The sequence below is a fragment of the Vicia villosa genome, linkage group LG1 (genome assembly GCF_029867415.1).
Source record: "Vicia villosa cultivar HV-30 ecotype Madison, WI linkage group LG1, Vvil1.0, whole genome shotgun sequence".
Lineage (NCBI taxonomy): Eukaryota > Viridiplantae > Streptophyta > Magnoliopsida > Fabales > Fabaceae > Vicia > Vicia villosa.
In genome coordinates this window covers 242,303,197-242,322,055 of record NC_081180.1, presented here as the reverse complement: position 1 = coordinate 242,322,055, position 18,859 = coordinate 242,303,197, and the positions used below count along the sequence as shown (strand labels likewise).

The 18,859-nt window shown below is 34.9% G+C and overlaps 2 protein-coding genes across 2 annotated transcripts; both read left to right on the top strand.

The window, feature by feature from the left end:
• The first annotated feature begins 1,335 nt into the window (after positions 1-1,335).
• On the top strand, positions 1,336-2,193 carry LOC131597787 (uncharacterized). Its single transcript, XM_058870456.1, has one exon. It carries the CDS (start codon positions 1,336-1,338, stop codon positions 2,191-2,193), a length of 858 nt encoding a protein of 285 aa, XP_058726439.1.
• Positions 2,194-9,912: 7,719 nt separating this feature from the next.
• LOC131624639 (pathogenesis-related protein 1-like) lies at positions 9,913-10,419 on the top strand. The gene has a single exon (XM_058895580.1). The coding sequence runs from the start codon at positions 9,913-9,915 to the stop codon at positions 10,417-10,419; it is 507 nt and encodes a 168-aa protein (XP_058751563.1).
• Positions 10,420-18,859: the final 8,440 nt, after the last annotated feature.

Genomic DNA, 18,859 nt, shown 5'->3' with positions numbered 1-18,859 from the left:
GATAAGAGCCAAAAACAAAGCCGTAGCCGCTCTAGGGAGAGAACCTCGATTGTAAAACTCCTGGACAAAGCTTAATAACTCATCTTTGATAAAGCTCCAAGTCTTCTTAAAAAATCCCAAAGGAAACCCATCCGGACCCGGACTTTTATCACAATCACTAAGCCAGACAATATTCTTTATTTCCTCCAAAGAAAACAAAACCTCAAGAAGCTTACTTTCCTCCTTCGACAACCCTTTAAACCCGACACCATCTAAAACTAGACGAGAGAAACAAGACTCAGAAAACCGATTTTTGAAATGGTCAAAAACCTCCTTCTTAATAGTATCCACCTCCGTTAACAAACCATCAATCAAATTTAAGCTCACTATATTGTTTCTTCTAAATCTTCCATTCATGAAAGAATGAAAGTATTTAGAATTTGCATCACCAAGTTGAATCCACCGACATCTTGACTTTTGACGTAAAATGCTTTCTCGCCTTAACATCGCCTCCCACACTTCTTTCGAAGCCAACCTTCTAGCAGTATGCTCTGCAAATTGCTGTTTTTTCTTATATAATACTTTTAGGTATTATGAATATTTGGCTCTAGTAGGAATGTATGGTAAGTAACACTGCATTTATCAGTACTATACCCCTTGCAAAAGACAACAATCAGGAGCTTCACATTCTGATTCTAGTTGTCATATTCTCTACTAGCAATTGGCAATTTTTGGGTGAAATTTTCTTTGAGTTGATGGGGACACCCAATATGAAATTTAATTTGATATAATTATTTTTCCATCCTATTCAGTAATAAATATTTTACTATAAAATTATTTTTGTTTTGATTTGTTTGATATATTTATATTTATTTTTTCATATTCCTAATTTGATGAAGGATAGAGAAAATCATTTTGTGCACTTAATTGCAAAAAACTTAAATTACTCAACAAAATAATTGAGGCTTTTTCTCTTACATTTTTTGTATGTGAAGACTAGTAAGATATAACTGCAGTTGCAAATTTTATTTGTTAAGTAAAAATTAATGAATTTCATTCTATATAAAAATTAAAAAAAATATATTAAAATTCTAACTTAGTCATAAAAAATAAATTTAGTCATTTTTTGAAATGACACAAATTTATTTTTAAAAATTTAGAAAATTAAATTTATGTTATCCAAATTATAGTAAACTAGAAAAAGAAATATTTTAATAATTTTAATTTTAATTTAAATAACTATATAACTATTATGATTAAATAAATATTTTAATCAAAAAAATATTAATTATAAAAATATCTATACAGTACACTATAATAAAAAGAATTATATAGATTTTTAGTCTTTTTAACCCGATGGTGAAACACGGACGTGGGCGACCGAGATCTATGGTGCCACTGTCACCGGTGAACCAGCCACTGCCGGAGACACCACCGGTAGTGGAGACTGTGAAACAAACGGCGGAGAAGAGCACAAGTGAAAGCAAGCGTGCGAGGGACGAGGAATTGGAGACGGACGAAGATGAACGACCGAAAGTGAACCAACCTATAACAGAAACCCTAATTACGAAGGAAGTGCAAGCTACTCGGAAATTGTGGGTGGATGTTATCAGTGAGAATCGGAATCCGGCAAAAGGTATGTCGATGGCATATATTGCGCCAAAACTTGTTAATGGTAAAGTGGAAATTGAAATTGAGCGCGAGGATATAAAGACTGAAATTCAATTCTTGGAAAATGCTTTGATTCTATATGTGATGGGGGAGAATCTCAGCATGAACACGGTTAAGAACTACATGATGAAGTTTTGGAATTTTGTGCAAACACCTGATTTTTATTACAATGAGGATGGGTATTTTCTGGCAAGATTCAAGACTTTTGAGGAAAGGGAAGCTGTAATGATGAAGGGATCATACACCATCAAGAACATGCCAATGATCCTGAAGGAATGGTATCTTGATTTCAATCTGAAACGGGACCTGATGCGCACAATCCCAATATGGATCAAGTTGCCTCAACTACCCCTGCACCTCTGGGGTGTCAAGAGTTTGAATAAGATTGGTAGTGCCCTGGGAACCCCTTTGGTGACTGACGAATGCACAGCCAGTAAATTGTGTGTTTCCTATGCAAGAATCCTTGTTGAAGTTGATATTACCCAACCTATGTTGCAGGAAATATCCATCAAAGATGTTGAAGGAAGGATAATTCAACATTAAATGGCATATGAATGGAAACCTTCTTTTTGTGAGAAGTGTCAAAAGCTGGGCCACCAATGTAATGCTCCACGAAGGATCCAGAAATGGCAACCAAAGAAGAAGCCACCTGATGATAACATAGAGCAGGCTCCAACAGCTCCACTTGAGAAGAATATAGTGCAGGAACCAACAAGTACTCCTAAGAATCCTATATTGAAAGCACAAGAAACAAAGGAACCAAATGCTAATCCCTGGACTGTGATAAAGAGTAACACTAGAGGTAAGCATACTCTTCAAGTAGAACATACATCTGGAATCAATTGTGCTAATGGCTTTGAGGCATTAGAGGTTTTGAATGACCTGCTAATTGCCACAAGCTCTGGAGGATGATTGTGTCATGGAATATTAGGGGACTAAATAAAGTAGGCAAAATCAAGGAGATTAGTTCCCGTCTCCATGAGATTAAACCTACTATTATGATCCTACTTGAAACGCGTGTGAAAAGAGAAAAGGCTGCTAAGGTCAGAGAGAAAATGCATCTCACTGAGTATTTTATTGATAACTATGATGATCATGACAATGGCAGGATCTGGATAGGGTGGAATAGTATGCAGGTTGAGGTTCATAAGATGCTCAGCTCGAGTCAAATGGTTCACTGCATGGTAAAGGACAACAGTGGTATGGTTAAATTTTGGCTGACTGCTGTTTATGCTCACAACCAGCTTGATAAGAGAAGAATTCTATAGAAGGAAATTGAGCAAAGTCATAAAAATATCACTGGCCCTTGGTGTGTTATTGGAGACTTCAACAATGTTGCTAGGGCTCAAGATCGTATTGGTGGCAAGTTAGTCACTGAAAATGAATACATTGACATGCAGAATATAATGATGCAAACCGGTTTAAGTGAGATGGACAGTTCAGGGGATTATTATACTTGGTTCAATAAACACACTATTGATCCAATATATTCCAGAATAGACAGGCTGCTTGGTAATGTGGATTGGTTTCAATCACATCTTGATACTAGCCTTACTATTTTACCCCCTTGTGTATCTGATCATGCTCTTTTATTGGTTAGTACTACAAAGGTGGTGACACAGCCAAAGAGACAATTTAGGTTCAGTAACTGCCTTGTGGATATGAATGGTTTTATTGATGTTGTGCAGGATAGTTGGATGCAGAATATTGGTGGGACCCCTATGCTGGTGCTTTGGAAGAAATTAAAGAGATTGCAATGTGTTCTTAGAAGATTCAGTCGACCACTGAATTACCTGAAGCAGGACTCAGTTAAAGCCAGAGATAGATTGACTCAAGCCCATGCTGAACTCACTAACAACAGATGGGATGCCAACATTATTGAGAAAGTGAAAACCTGCACTGATAAAGTGATTCAGTTAAATGATCTGGAGGAGAGCTTGCTGAGACAGAAATCAAAAATTGAATGGATCAGGCTTGGGGATGGAACAATACATTTTTCCATGCCTCTATCAAAGCAAAAAATCAGGCCAAGAGTATGAAAGGACTTCAAAAGACTGATGGTACCATGATTCAAAATCAGGAGGAATTGGAAAAAGAGATTCTGGAGCTGTATAGTGACCTTATGGGAAAAGAGGTTAGCAACTTACAACATGGTGACATTGATGCTATGAGAAAAGGGCCCCAATTAAATATGTTGCAAAGGGAGTTTTTGATCAAACAACCTACTGAGGAGGAGATTAAAAAGGCTTTGGATGGCATTGGAGACCTCAAATCTCCAGGTATGGATGGTTTTGGTTCCAAATTTTTCAAGTCTTATTGGCATATTGTAAAGAATGATGTTATTGCTGCTGTTAGGGAATTTTTTGATACAGGACATATCTATAAGGCTTTCAACAGCACAGTGGTGACCCTTATCCCTAAAGGTGATAGCCCTAAGAGAGTTAGGGATTTTAGGCCCATAGCTGGATGCACCACTTTCTACAAGATTGTATCTAGAATTATGACTAATAGACTAGGCAGTGTGTTACCTAGTATTGTGAGTAATTGTCAGGCAGCTTTCATTCCAGGGCAAGTTATACACAATCACATTCTTTTGGCCTATGAATTTTTGAAGGGATATGGCAAAAAAGGGGGTTCTCCCAGGGTGATGATGCAACTGGATTTACAAAAATCCTATGACATGGTTAATTGGAAAGCCATGGAGGTTATCCTGCAGAAGATTGGTTTACCTAGGAAGTTCATTGATTGGATAATGGCTAGTGTCACATCTGTCTCATACAAGTTCAATGTTAATGGGAATTTGACTGAATTTATGCAAGCAAAGAGAGGGATTAGACAGGGTGATCCCTTGTCACCATTACTCTTTGTGATCATCATGGAGTATATGCATCGAATTATGCAGAAGATGCAGCTTGATCCTGGGTTCAAACACCATGCAAAGTGTAAAAAATTAAAGCTGACAAATCTGATTTTTGCATATGATGTACTACTTATCTGTAAAGGTGATCCCACTTCTGTTGAGAATATCCAGAATGCTTTCAAGACTTTTACTAATTCCACTGGTCTGATAGCTAATCCCACCAAGAGCACTATGTTTTGTGGTGGTGTAGACACTCATATGCAGCAAAGACTTCATGCTATTACTGGGTTCAAGGAAGGTGTTTTCCCTGTTAAATACCTTGGAGTTCCCCTGACCCATAAGAGGCTGAGTCTCCAACACTACCCGCCTCTTATTGACAAGATTATGGCTCGTATCCACCATTGGACCAGCAAATTGTTGACATATGGTAAAGAGTATCATAGCTGCCATTGCACAATATTGGATGAGTTGCTTCCCTCTTCTAAAGTTTGTGCTAAAGAAGATTGATAGCATCTGTAGAAGTTTTATTTGGACAGGGACTGAATAGAGCAAAAAAAGCCCCATAGCCTGGGATAGTGACTGCAGACCCTATGCTCAGGGAGGGTTGCAGGTCATCAATTTGCAGGTATGGAATACTGTGCTGATGTTAAAGTGCCTTTGGGACCTTTGTAGAATGGCTGAGAATCTGTGGGTTCAATGGATGCATAGCTACTACTTTGCAAAAACTGGAGTTATGAACTATGATATAAAGGCTAGTAACAGTTGGATAGCAAAACGAGTTCTGAGTCAAAGAGGACTCATACCTGAGTTGCAGCATGAATGGGAAGCTTCTTTCCAAAGGCAAAAGTTTAAAGTGAGTACTTTCTATAATTGCTTAATTGATAATGGCAATAGGGTTTCTTGGAGGAACATTTTGAGAAAAAATAAAGCAAGGCCTCGTGCAACTTTTTGTCTCTGGGTTGCATGTCATAATAGGCTGGCAACTAAAGTTAGAATGGATAGATTGGGCTTCCTTCCAGGCCAAGTGAAAACTTGCAGTCTATGTAAGCTTGAGGATGAGGACATAGAGCATTTGTTCTTTAAGTGTCCTATTACAAGAGCCATTTGGTCTAGAATTATGGATTGGATTGATGTCAAAAACCAACCTCAGACCTGGACTGCTGAACTCTGCTGGGCATCTAATGTTGCTAATAGGAAAGGTTGGAAAGTGGAGCTGTTAAAAGTAGCTCTAGCAGAAACCGTATACGGTATTTGGACTATGAGAGATAAAATTTGTTTTGATGGTATAGGGGACAGTCTTTGTATAGAGAACAATATAAAAGATACTATAGTCTACAGGGTTTGGCAATATAGAAAGCTTCGTATACACCTTGCCAAATTGATGTTATAGGTTTTCCTAGTTTTTTGTATAGGTTGGATCTCTATTAGATCACCTTGCTTTGTAATGGTTTTTTGAATTAATATATATTATTTGAAACGATCATGTTATTATTGTTGAAAAATCGAGTTCTGAAGAGAAAGAACCATACAAGGAAGAAGTTGATCATGAGATTTGACAAAATAACCATAACTATCTAGTGAAGGCTAATATTCCATTGTTATGTAGTACGATGGGAGTGGAGATGTTTCTGGATCGGAATATCAACATTAACACGTTCTTCGGCGTTCAAGGCATCCGTGAGAATAAGAAGGTTAATATGGGTGTGATCAGGTTGAAGAGTAAAGCTGCTTTTCTAATGGGATAAACTTGTTCACATGCTGAGGCAGAGGTATAAGATAGGGTCGGTCATAACTTGGCAAATAAATAAACAATTGATGCTGGAGTGGTTTTTACCAGAGGATTATGATTAGATCCATTATAAGATGTATATTAAGTATATTTTTGGAAAGACAACTATGATTGAATACATTGTTGAGTTCCTGCGTTTTTCATAGTGCAATGAATTGGGAGAATCAGAGCGCCACAAAGTAGCTCGATACATCAATGGCTTAAAGGCATCATTGTATGAGAAAATGGGTTTACAGACTGTATGGGTCGTTTCTAAGGCATCCAGGGATTCCAATACTTGGAACAAGAGGGCTAGTAGCTCTAGCAATTTTTTTGAAAAAAATGTTAAGATTATGGCGGTTATAATTGCCCTAATTTTCTATTAACCTTAAGAAATTAATGAAATTTAGGCTATTTGCACTGTCATTATTCACCGAACATAACCCACATTATATACTAAGGATATTACGACTGTTAGTATGGCGGTTGAGGAGGAAACACCATTTTATTCCTATCGGCATCAAATAATATGACGTTATTAAAAACATTATTTTTCATAAATTGTGGCAATTCAGACCGTCGCAATAATACTTTTTAACCAATATAATTTACCCAATCGTTTGTAGTGAAAGAAGCAGAATGAAAGACCGTAGAGGTTCAAAATAAATACGTTAAATCCATGGGTTATTTTTCACTAACTTTAGGTTTATTACAATGTAACGCAAGAAAGAACTCTATAATATTATCAAGGTCTCTAGAAGGATCGGGGATTAGACCCATGAAAGCATGGATATTGTCAACAATGGTAAAGGGAAGTAATATCTGATATTTAAAGATTATGAGTTTTCCTTCTTCAATGGTGGCTCAGGAACACATTTCTGATTTCCAGATATCGTGGGAGCACCAAGCTTTGCAACAAGAGGCAAAGCTTCTTTAGATCTCTTCTAGTTCTTGGTTTTCAAATATGAGGCCATGATTGAAGTTAGTGAGCTTGAAGGTAAAGAGTATTTAGAGAAAGGGTTTCAGCTTGCATGTTAGAAAAAACGGGAAGAAGGATAATAGAAAGGGAAAAATATTATTTATAATAGAGTAAAATCCTTTTAGTTTTGTAAATCAGACAGTTGGCACCTAGTCCTAGGGCATGTGGCAATCTTTGGGTGAGTGAATTTAAACCGCTTGACTATATGGGTCATATTGTCATAGAAAGTTTGAGCTAGTGAGTAGGGTAGTGGTGGCTGCACGTATCCGAAATTATATTTGATGGAAATTCCATGATGAAGATAACATCGACGCACTACATAAAATTGTGTGAGAAAAAAGTCAAAAAATGTCTCTATCTCCCTCTAGTCGAAAGAGACATTTTGGGAGGCAATTTGTTATCTAGAATTTTTGACAGGTCTTAAAATCGAGCTTAACTTCGAGGAAGATGAGAAGATTTCGGACAAAGGTTTGGGTGATGTTCAAGAGCGTGGCCTACGCGTATGCTAGTGGCATTTCGACGTGAAAATGGCGAAGTGAAGTGTCGAAGTCTAGCTAGCAAAAAGGTTATGGACTTAGTATTTTTCTAGGTAGCCAATATTGAAATTTTGTCCAAAGTAGGTGATTCGATCAAAAACAGTTAAAGGATACAAATGTGGTTGAATAAACACTTAGTAGCCATGTCCAAATTAGTAGGATGCGTGGAAGAGATTTGAACAAGAGACAAATGTGGCGCTCAATGGAGAAAAGCCTGCCCTTAGCAGTTACTTGTATTTTCAATAGAAATAGTAGTTCCAACATGAGAATGAAGTTTCAAATTTACTACAAAACTCACAAAAACCTAGAGTATCAAGCGAAGAGAGAAATGAGTCCCGAGAGTGCAATGTATGTTTGATCACTAATTTCCATTTATGGAAACTTTTAATTTCAAGTTTACTTTACATATAATTTATATGTTCTTTATGGTCGAACCTTTTACTTTTTCTGTTACAGTTTTACTTTAACTAGTTTTTATTTTCATAACGTTTATTCGATCGTTGTCGAAAAAATTCACATTCTTAGTATTTTCGCTTTATTTGAAAATCTTCAGGCACATTTTTCTAAGACTTCCTAGTCGATTTAGCTAGTAATCTTTAATAAAAGACTAGCATTGCTTACCAATTTTCAAGATAAACAGTTTGATAAGCAGGTTCATGGATTGACCTTCTATGGTACATTGGCTTGTAGCAAAAAGAATTTTAAAGTACCTAAAAGGTACAATTAATATGGGTATCTTATACAAGAAACAATAAAATAATCTAAAACTTATGGCCTTTATCGATAGTGATTATGCTGGTGACTTAGACAATTGAAGAAGCACTTATGAAGTTGTGTTTAAAATGGGAGCATGAGCAATTTCTTGAACCTCAAAGAAACAGCCAGTTGTCGCTCTCTCTACCCTGAAGGCAGGAGATATAGCAATTCTTTTATCGAAAAATCTTGTGTTTCACGGAAAAAAAAAAGTAAACATATTAATGTGAAATTTTAATTTCTTAAAATCTTAGTGAACAGTGGAGTTATCAAAGTGAGTTATTGTGCCTATGAGAATCAAACTCCATACATTATGACGAAGCAATTGAAATTGAAACAATTTGAAAAACATCGCGGGAAGGTAGAAGTTATAAAAATTACTAAAATAAACTAAGTTCAAATGAATTAGCTTAAGGGAAGAATTGTTAGGTAGTTTGTTATGCTTAAAATAATATTTGTACTTTTGTTTGTTTAGGCTAAAGAGCATTGTTTTTGGGTATATCAAAAGATTTTTTTGGTATTGAATCATTGATCTTCAGTCCTCTATAATTATTATTTTTCAAATTTAAAATTAAAAAAATAATTTATTTAAATAATTTATTGTTAAATTTATAATAATAAATCAGGACATAATTTTTTTTTTTTGGTTTTTTAGGAAGCATTTCCTTTTTGTTCAAATAGTCCGTCCATAAAAACAAAAACATATTCCTTATTTGACACCAAGAGATAGACTAGTGATCTGGATCTTATGTATTTCATTATAAAATGATTTTAATTAAATGATTTAATATTTTAATTTATTTTTAGAAAATTATCATATAAAAGTAATTTTACCTTTACAATTGTGTTTAGAAACGATTCGTGGAATATCAACGATATCGTGTGGAGCACAAAGATTTTGGTATGGAGATGGATGGTTATAGGAAAAATTATCCAAATTAATTGTTACTTTTATGATTTTAGCAAAAATCCTTTATTGTTTTTAATCTTAATTGATGGGTAATTTTTCTTCGGGAAATTTTTATCTTACCCTTCTTTTGTAAGTTCGTTTGAGAACTTGGGTGTTCTTTTATCAATGAATTCTTGCTTAAAAAAAATATAAAAGTAATTTGAATAACTAATTTAAAGCAAAAAACACTCTAAAGGTAAAATCATCAAATCTTATTTCTAAAATAAATTTTAAACAACTATAATACACTTAAAATCATTTTATACCAAAACATCTAAAAAGATACTATTTCTAGCAATTTTCTTTTTATAAAGAAAAATATCATTTAAAATTACTAAATTCCCATGTTAAAAAATCTCTATAAAAACATCATTAGAGTTCTAACAATTTTCATCTAACACTAAGAAATTTATATTGATGACAAAAATGAGTTCATTTTCTATATTGTGTACGCTAAGTTTGATACTCATTGTGAGTAGTAGTAACATTGCATGTGCCCAAGATTCAACAAATGATTATGTGAACGTTCACAACGCAGCAAGAGCAGCAATTGAAGGTTTTAACATTCCAAATCTTGTTTGGGATAACAAAATTGCTGCTTTTGCACAAAATTATGCTAATCAACGTAAAGATTGTAAAGTGATTCCATCCGGTGGTAATGGTGGACAATATGGCGAGAATATTGCCGTTAGCAATGGCGATATAAGTGGTGAGGAAGCAGTGAAGTTGTGGGTGGATGAAAAACCTAACTTTGATCGTTATCGTAACAGGTGTGTTAATGGTGAGTGTCTTCATTATACTCAAGTGATTTGGGAAAAATCATTGCGTGTTGGATGTGGCAAAGTGAAATGTGATAATGGTGGCACATTTGTTAGTTGTAATTATTATCCTCCTGGTAATATTCCAGGCCAAGAACCGTTCTAGGTGTTTATTTAATCATCATTTGTTTATGACTCGTGTATTGTGTTGTAATGTTTCTCAATTATATAATAATATTTACATGAAGTCACATTTTTAATATTTTATTAATGATTTTATCTCTTATTCACTCACTTCAACTTAGGGGTGTTCAAAACCAAACCAATCCAATAGAAAATCGCAAACCAAACCAAATCGAAACCGCAAAAAACTGTATTTTGTTCGGATTTGTTTGGGTCATCTTTTAACAAAACCGCATGGTTTGGTTCGGTTTGCGGTTTATATTTTGCAAACCGAACCAAACCGAATCAAACCGTATTATGTTACAACCTAAATTTTACTTAACTCGCATTTAAACCAAACCTAAACCTATTATACGTTTGCCTTATGATTACGAAAAATTTTCTCATCCTTACGCTTATGGTTTCAATTTCAGTCTTCTCAAATCTCTCATAGAATTATCGTGCAATCTTCCCTACATACATCTTACCTCATCTTCTCTAATCTTTACTATCTTATATTCTTTCTTTTTCACCTTCTCATTTTTATGCAAATGTTCCCTCTTTCAATTTCGTTTTTATCGCACATCTTCTTCTATAATTTTTCCTCTCGTATGCTCTTTCTTTTTTATCTTCACTAATCTCTCATCTCTTCTATTTTTTTCTTTCATTATAATATTTTTTTATGCTATTAGTTTATGTTTATTATTTCACTTTTGTCTAATCTAATTTATACATATTAAATGAGAAGTTGTTGTCCAAATATGATGACTTTTTTTGTTATTTGGAAGTGTATGAATGACTAAATATAAAATTATATTGTAATCTATATGTGTATGTATGATTCAATAAAATATTTGTAAAAAACCGAACCAACCGAATCGAACTAAACCGCATTTGTTTGGTTTGTTTTTTTTCTAAAAGCCAACTGAACCGAACAAAACCTCACGTCTTTTTTTCTTGCGGTTCGGATGACTTTTAGCGTCAAAACCGCCCAAACTACACCACAAACACCCCTACTTCAACCTGTTTTTTATTTTTAATTTTGGTATTTAATCTTGCGATCAATTAATTTAAGAGAATTAATTTTACCGTCTATTTGTAAAAACTTTGTATAAACTCACCTCACTCCCTTTAATGAGATCTTAAGATAAAATACCCTATCAATTTTATAATGTGTGGAATTTATCTAAACAAATATTTATATGTGTTAGAGTTGGGATAGAACTCTCCTCTTCATTATAACTAACATATAGTGGTCTTTTTTTTTATATATAAAAAAAAGTCAAATAAGTGCTTTTACTTTTTCAAAATTTTGGAGTTTGCTCGAATCAAAGATTATAGAATGGTGACAACTTTTTTATCCATCTTTAAAAATCGGTTAGTGTATTTTCAATCAATCACATAATGCTTTTCAATTTTATCATATTTAATTATTTATTAAATTATTTAAATGTGTGAGGTTTTCAAGACAAATTACTTTATAAGTAACTCTACTCACTTTTTGTAATGGGTAGATAAGAATTTCTCTTATGGAATGTGAGTTTTTAGATAATGCTAAGTTATCTAAAGTATTAACGGCGTGATTTATGTCCTTTATTTAGAAATTTAGTAGTTGTGAATCATTAAAGAATTGTAGCTATTACAAAAAATAAATCCATTCAGTGGTATTTTGAATACTTGTACGATTTTTTATTGGTGAGTTATAATTGCATATCATACTTGTCACGTTGATATGGTGGCCCTTAATGGACAATGGTTACAGTTTGAAGAGGAACCATTGGTAAGTATTGCACATGTACGTTGTTGTTGTTGCATGTCTTGCATCATGTATGTTTCAGTGGTAGATGTACTGACTTTGTTCCAGTAACGAGTCACTAGTTCAAAAGGGGGGATAAGTGATTAGTTGGGGTTCAAAAAGGAACCCGGTTCGAAAGGGAAGCATTGGTGAGCGTACGGAATCACTAATATAACTCTAATGTCCAGGATTGATACCACATGCATTAGAGTCGAGGTGTTGATCACATTCCATGCATAATTGCATTGTGAATTGATTGGTATTGTTGTGAATGATTCATACATTGATGATTGCTATGAATGATGTTATCCTTGCTATCTTTTATACCGCTCATATTTTGAGCATATTCTCACTCATGTTTGCTTTGTTGTGGTATTCTGTACTCTCTTGGTGTATAGACAGTCAGGTATAGGGGTATATGCAATTTAAGCTAGAGGATGGCGTTGAGGCCTATTCATTTTTCTAATATTTTCTGCATTGTTTAGTTTCGTTGGAGCTCTGATATGTAACACTGGGATGAGAATATTTGTTAGTTGTTTTGTATTTTTCAAAGTCTGATTTATTTATTTATATGAAGCCGTTTATTTTATTGAGACAATTAAGTATGATTGAAAATTGAATTCCGCTGCTATTTTTTATTATGATGTTGTTAAAGATGTATGTTGAGCATGTGTAACACCTATATCCGAGAAATTATGTGATTATCTTTTATAAATAAAGAGTTAGGGTTTTAAGGTGTTATAGAATACATCTTTATGTTCGGTGGAATAGCAATCTGATGGTGTTCAAAAAAGGAACCAGTAGTAGCACTCTCGTCTTGTGAGGCCAAGTATATTGCAGCTTCGTTGTGTGCGTGCCAAGCCGTGTGAGTAATGAATCTATTGAAGGAGCTATGAAGCAATGAGGGTGATGTTGTAACGTTATTGGTTGATAACGTTTCCTCTATTAATCTTGCTATATAAGAACCCAATAGCACATGGGGGGAGCAAGCATATTGAGATGAGGTTTCACTACTTGAGAGAACTTGTTAGTGAAGGAAGGTTGAGATTGGGATAATGTAGAAGTGAAGACTAAGTGACTGATTTGTTGACCAAGGGGATCACAATTGAAGTATTCAAGAGATTAAAGATGAACATAGTCATGGAAGACTTGGAGCACTTGAATTAAGGTGGCGTGTTAAGAGAAAATTGATAATTCAAGTGTTGTAATCGATTAACACGGGGTGTAACCAATTGCAGTTGAGTAAAATTCACTTCTGGGCAAGTTATCGTGAGCGTAACCACTTACCACTTAAAGGATTTATTTTTGTAACAGTTGTTAACGGTTACAGGTATGAGAATATAGTTTTTCTTTATTTGGATGATGTTGCTTGTGTCCTAATTAAATTGTAATAATGTTTGTATAAATGTCTTGGAGGCGTTATCATCAATGTTAATGAATAATATTCTTACCCTTAATTCTCTCTCTCTCTCTCTCTCTCTCTCTCTCTCTCTCTCTCTCTCTCTCTCTCTCTCTCTCTCTCTCTCTCTCTCTTCAAACCCTCAATTTTGGTTACATATTTACTGTTATGTGTTTTTGTTTTTTAGGGGTAAAGGTTGCACTCTTGATGTTTGATAAAATGCCTCAAAAGAGTTTTGTGTTCTGTAGCATGTTTATGTGTGTCTACTTTCATTTCTTAGTGAGTGAGGAAGTTTATGAGTCCAACATCCATTCCAACACTATCTCTAGTCATCTATTAATTTGTGAACACTCGAGAAGGTTAGGAAATATTGAGACCGAAGAAAGTCAAAATGTGCAAGCATAAGTCAATGACATAATTCGTATTTGGATTTGGAAAAAAGACTATAGATTCTCACACCCACATTGTCATTGATGATGTTTGCAAGAGAGTGGATTGTTGGGTGAAATGTTATTGCTTTTGGTTTAGTTGTGCCTTAGCTTGTGAACAATCTATGTATAATGTCTTATATGACTACGTAGTATTATCTTTTAGAAATGCTTCTAGACTATGTATGAAGTATGTTCCATTTCAATTGCCTCATGATATCTATAATTCTTACTTGTTTGACTATTGGTGAAGCTGAGTTTTACTATAAAAAAAATGTCACATATGATATGAGATCGTCAGAATTTTTAAGAAAAAATTTACTTAATTGAATTCAATGACAAAATTATTATTGTTTATTAAAATATTCTTATTAATTACAATTTGTGTGATATCCAATAAATATAAGGGTTAATAGTAATTCACTCCCCTGTAATGTTAGCGAATTTTGCTTTTCCCCCTCCCTATGTTAGCGAATTTATGAAAACATTAATAAATATTACTTATTGAAAAAATAAAATTTGTATTTTAAAATGGAAAAAAAATATTAATGTATTTTATTATTGAGACAAAAAATTATTTTTTCAGAAGAAAAAAAAAGTTCAAAACAAAAGAAACCAACCATTTTTCTCATATAAATATGAGACCATTTATTCTTTGCAGTAATCAATTTAACACATTTATACATTTGATATTTAATTTGTTGTGGTATTGAAATCAAACAGTTAAAATTATAATTTAAATATAAATTAAAAATAATATCTAATTTTAAATTGTTTAATCTTAATCTATATCTCATTTCATAAATATGTCCTTATCAAATCATCTTCTATTATATCTAGTATATAATTTGAATTAATATATAACCACTCTTTTGTACTTTTTTTTTAAAAGTCAGATATATTATAGAAACCAAAATTACACCAAGTTCAAGGTATCCACTCCAAGAAAATTACACTCCTATTGCAACCTAACTTAAGTACAACAACGGGTTATTGCTAAACTCATAGAAATTATAATTGGCACGCGTAATTTTTTCGATAAACGACCACCTCCAAATAAGAGCCTTACAACTCCAAACAACATCTCTTGAATTCCAAGAAGAGTTGTTGAAAACTATATCATTCCTCCGAAGCCAAATGCTCCAAATAATACCGAGCCAAAAATTATCCTCCTTCCTTTTTTTAACCTTCTTCGACCTAAGATAATTGCTCCAACACCGAAAGTTCTCCTTTAAATTTTCAAAACAACTGTAAGACATTCCTATCCAATCGGCCATCTCCTTCCAAACAGATTCAACATAACGGCAATTGAAAAAAGAATGGAATAACATTTCGGTTGTTTCGTCACAAAGAACACACTTAACATCCGATGCTAAGATAATACCTCTTTTCACTAGTAAATCTTTGGTTGAAACTTTGTTTAGGAAGCAACACCAACCAAACGCTTTGACTTTAAGGGGAACGTCCACCTTCCACACCTCTTTGAAAATGTAATCAAGTCGGTTTTCTGGCCCAAATGGATAATGCCTTTTACTCAAACCAGCGCAGCAGGAGGAGACGGAGTAAATTCCATTTAGCTCGTTTGCCCAAGAAACCAAATCCTGCTTATCTTCACAAGGAGAAGTATTCAATAAAAAACTTTTCAGCAAATCAGTCTGAGACATAATGGGAGAAGCCGAGTTTAATGCATTGCTGAAAGGAGGTTATGTTGCTGGCAGAACACTACCGGTCCAAGCAGCACCGGCTGCACTGATGAGAGGCCCAGTAGGGGCTGCTGCGGAAACAGTAGGGGCAGCGTCTTGCTCCCTTCCAGGCTGCGCATTGGTTACTAATCCAAGATCACTCCAATGCCAACAACCATCCTTCCAACCCCCCATAGCTCCAATTGAGGCATCCTTCAAGAGAGAGATGTTGAACAACTCCGGAAAAAGATCTTTTAGAGTACCTTCTTTCAACCAATTGGCATACCAAAAAGAAATAGAACAACCATTACCTACATGAAAAAAACAATTGTTAGTAAGAAACTCCGAAGATGTTTTCTTCTCCAAGGATGAAATATCCCTCCAGCACACCGAAGAAGACCGCTCGGTAAACTTCACCATGGAACAAAACGTAGCTCTTAACTTCACATCCACATATCGCGCCTTCAAAATCCGAAACCAAATTGAATTAGTCTCTCCAAAAATTCTCCAATTCCACTTCAAAAGAAGGGCTTTGTTGAATTCTTCTAAATTTCTAAAACCAAGACCACCCTTCTCCACCGGAAGACACAAATCCTTCCAACTAACCCAATGCGTTTTCCTATTACCCTCCGATCCAAACCAAAGGAAGTTACTTTGCAATTTATTTAATTCCTCTATAACCTTCTTAGGAGCTTTATAGAAAGAAAGAGTGAAAATCGCCATACTACTCAACACTGATTTTAGAAGAGTGATCCTTCCTCCAAAACTAAGCCACCGGCCTTTCCAAGAATTCAATTTCCTCCTCACATTATCCAACAACGGTTTCCAAGAGGAAATCCTTCTCGGATTTATCCCTACCATAATGCCTAAAAATTTGAATTCTTTATCTTCCGATCTACAAGAAAGAAGTTAGTAGCAACTTCCAAAACTTGCAGATTGATATTAATACCAATCAACTTGCTTTTATGAAAATTAATTTTTAGACCCGAGACCTCTTCGTAGCCTCTCAATACCGCTTTCATGGCCAAAGATGATTCCAACTCTCGTCTCCAATTAATAGAGTATCATCCGCAAATTGGAGAATATCTATTTCACATCTCCCATTAACATTAAAACCAACAAAGTCTCCATTTTCCACCGCCTTACCAACCAAAGCCCTTAATCCTTCCGCTACTATCACAAAAAAAATGGAGAAATAGGATCTCCTTGCCTTAGACCCCTCTCCACCCCAAATTATTTAGTAGGACTACCATTAACAAGAACCAACATCTTACTAGAAAAAATAATCAACTCCATCCAACGCATCCACAACTCTCCAAACCCCATTTTCCTCATCATGTACCTAATGAAATTCCAACTTACGTTATCATAAGCTTTTTCGAAGTCGACTTTAAAAAGAAGACACTCATTTCCTTCCTTGCTAGCAAAGTCCACAATTTCATTAGCAACAACCACTCCATCAAGCATTTGTCTACCCGGCACAAAAGCACTTTGATTAATGGATATGATCGAAGAGAGAACTCTCTTAATCCGACTAGCCAAGAGCTTAGAGATCATCTTGTAAATGCTTCCCACCAAACAAATCGGTCGATAATCGTCGAGATCTAAAGGATTGTCTTTTTTAGGGACAAGCGTTAGAAAAGAAGAAACAATGGCCTTAGAGATAACCGAACCGGAATAAAAAGCGTTAAAACAAGAGATCACATCTTCTTTAATAAACCTCCAACACTTCTTAAAGAAAAGGAGAGAAATTCCATCCGGACCCATACTTTTCGAACCATCACAACTCCACACCGCGTCTTTAATCTCCTCCTCCGAAAAAAGCACCTCTAATGAATCTCTATCTTCCACACTCAAAGAATGTACCAAAACACCTTCCAAAATAGGCCTATTAAAGAACTCCTCCTTAAACTTATGTTCAAAATGCCCTCTAACCAACTCCTTGACTCCTTCAACCGATTCCACCACTCCATCCCTCGAGTTCAAAGAGCAAATATGATTCTTTCTCCGCCTTTCTTTCATAACTCGATGAAAGAATTTACTATTGGAATCCCCATCCTTTAACCACCTTAGCCTCGATTTTTGAATTAACATATTCTCCTTAAGTTTAAGATTTAACCAAATCTTCCTTGAAGATTTAATTTTATTAAGGTGGGCTTCCTCTTCCCACATCTCCCTATCATTCGAGTCGTTTAAAACTCTAACGCCTTCTTCTACTTCCAAATCCACCTTCCCAAAAATGTTCAAATTCCACCATCTCAATCTATCTTTGATAAGACGAAGCTTCTCCTTTAAAACATAATCTCCTCTACCAAAAACTTCCATCCCCTTCCATTCCTCTTCCACAAAAGATAAAAATTTCTTATCGGAAAACCACTCATTGTTAAAGATAAAAGGCTTTGGACCCCAATCGACTTTATCGAACAATAACCAAATCGGACAATGATCGGAAATATCCCTATTTCCTATCAATTGACCAACTATACCCCACGAACGAACGATATTATCCGAGACAAGAAACCTATCAATTCTACTCTTAGATTTACCATCCCCACTAAACCAAGAGAACTTCTTTCCTTTACAAGAAACATCCATCAAACCACTTCCTTCAATAAAATCCGAGAAATCCCTCCATTCTACATTACTACTTCTCATAGAACGACCCACTCTTTCTCTCCGATTTTCACCGCATTAAAATCACCTCCCAAAATCCACTCCCCATCCTTGTATAAGTTTTTCAAATCTAATAACCTCTTCCACAAAGCCCGCTTTAGAACTAAAGAACAAGGAGAGTAAATGTTAAGAATATAAAAAATACCTCCTTTCCATTCAACCTTCGAACCAAGATAACCCTCACCCTTAAAGCTAGCCAAAACCGAGACTGTTTTGCTGTTCCAAAGCGAAAGTAAGCCACCAGCCGTTCCTACCGAAGAAGAAAAAGAAAAGCCACACTCTTCGTTACCCCAAAAGCTCCTAGCAACAGAAACCGAAACATCCACCATTTTAGTTTCCTGAATGAGAAAAAAATTTGCCCTCCCTTTATTGATAATACTCCTTATCCTCTTCCTTTTGATAAGACTGCCTCCTCCCCTAATGTTAAAGGTCCCTATAATCATTTGAAACAATTTAATTGCCCCTTC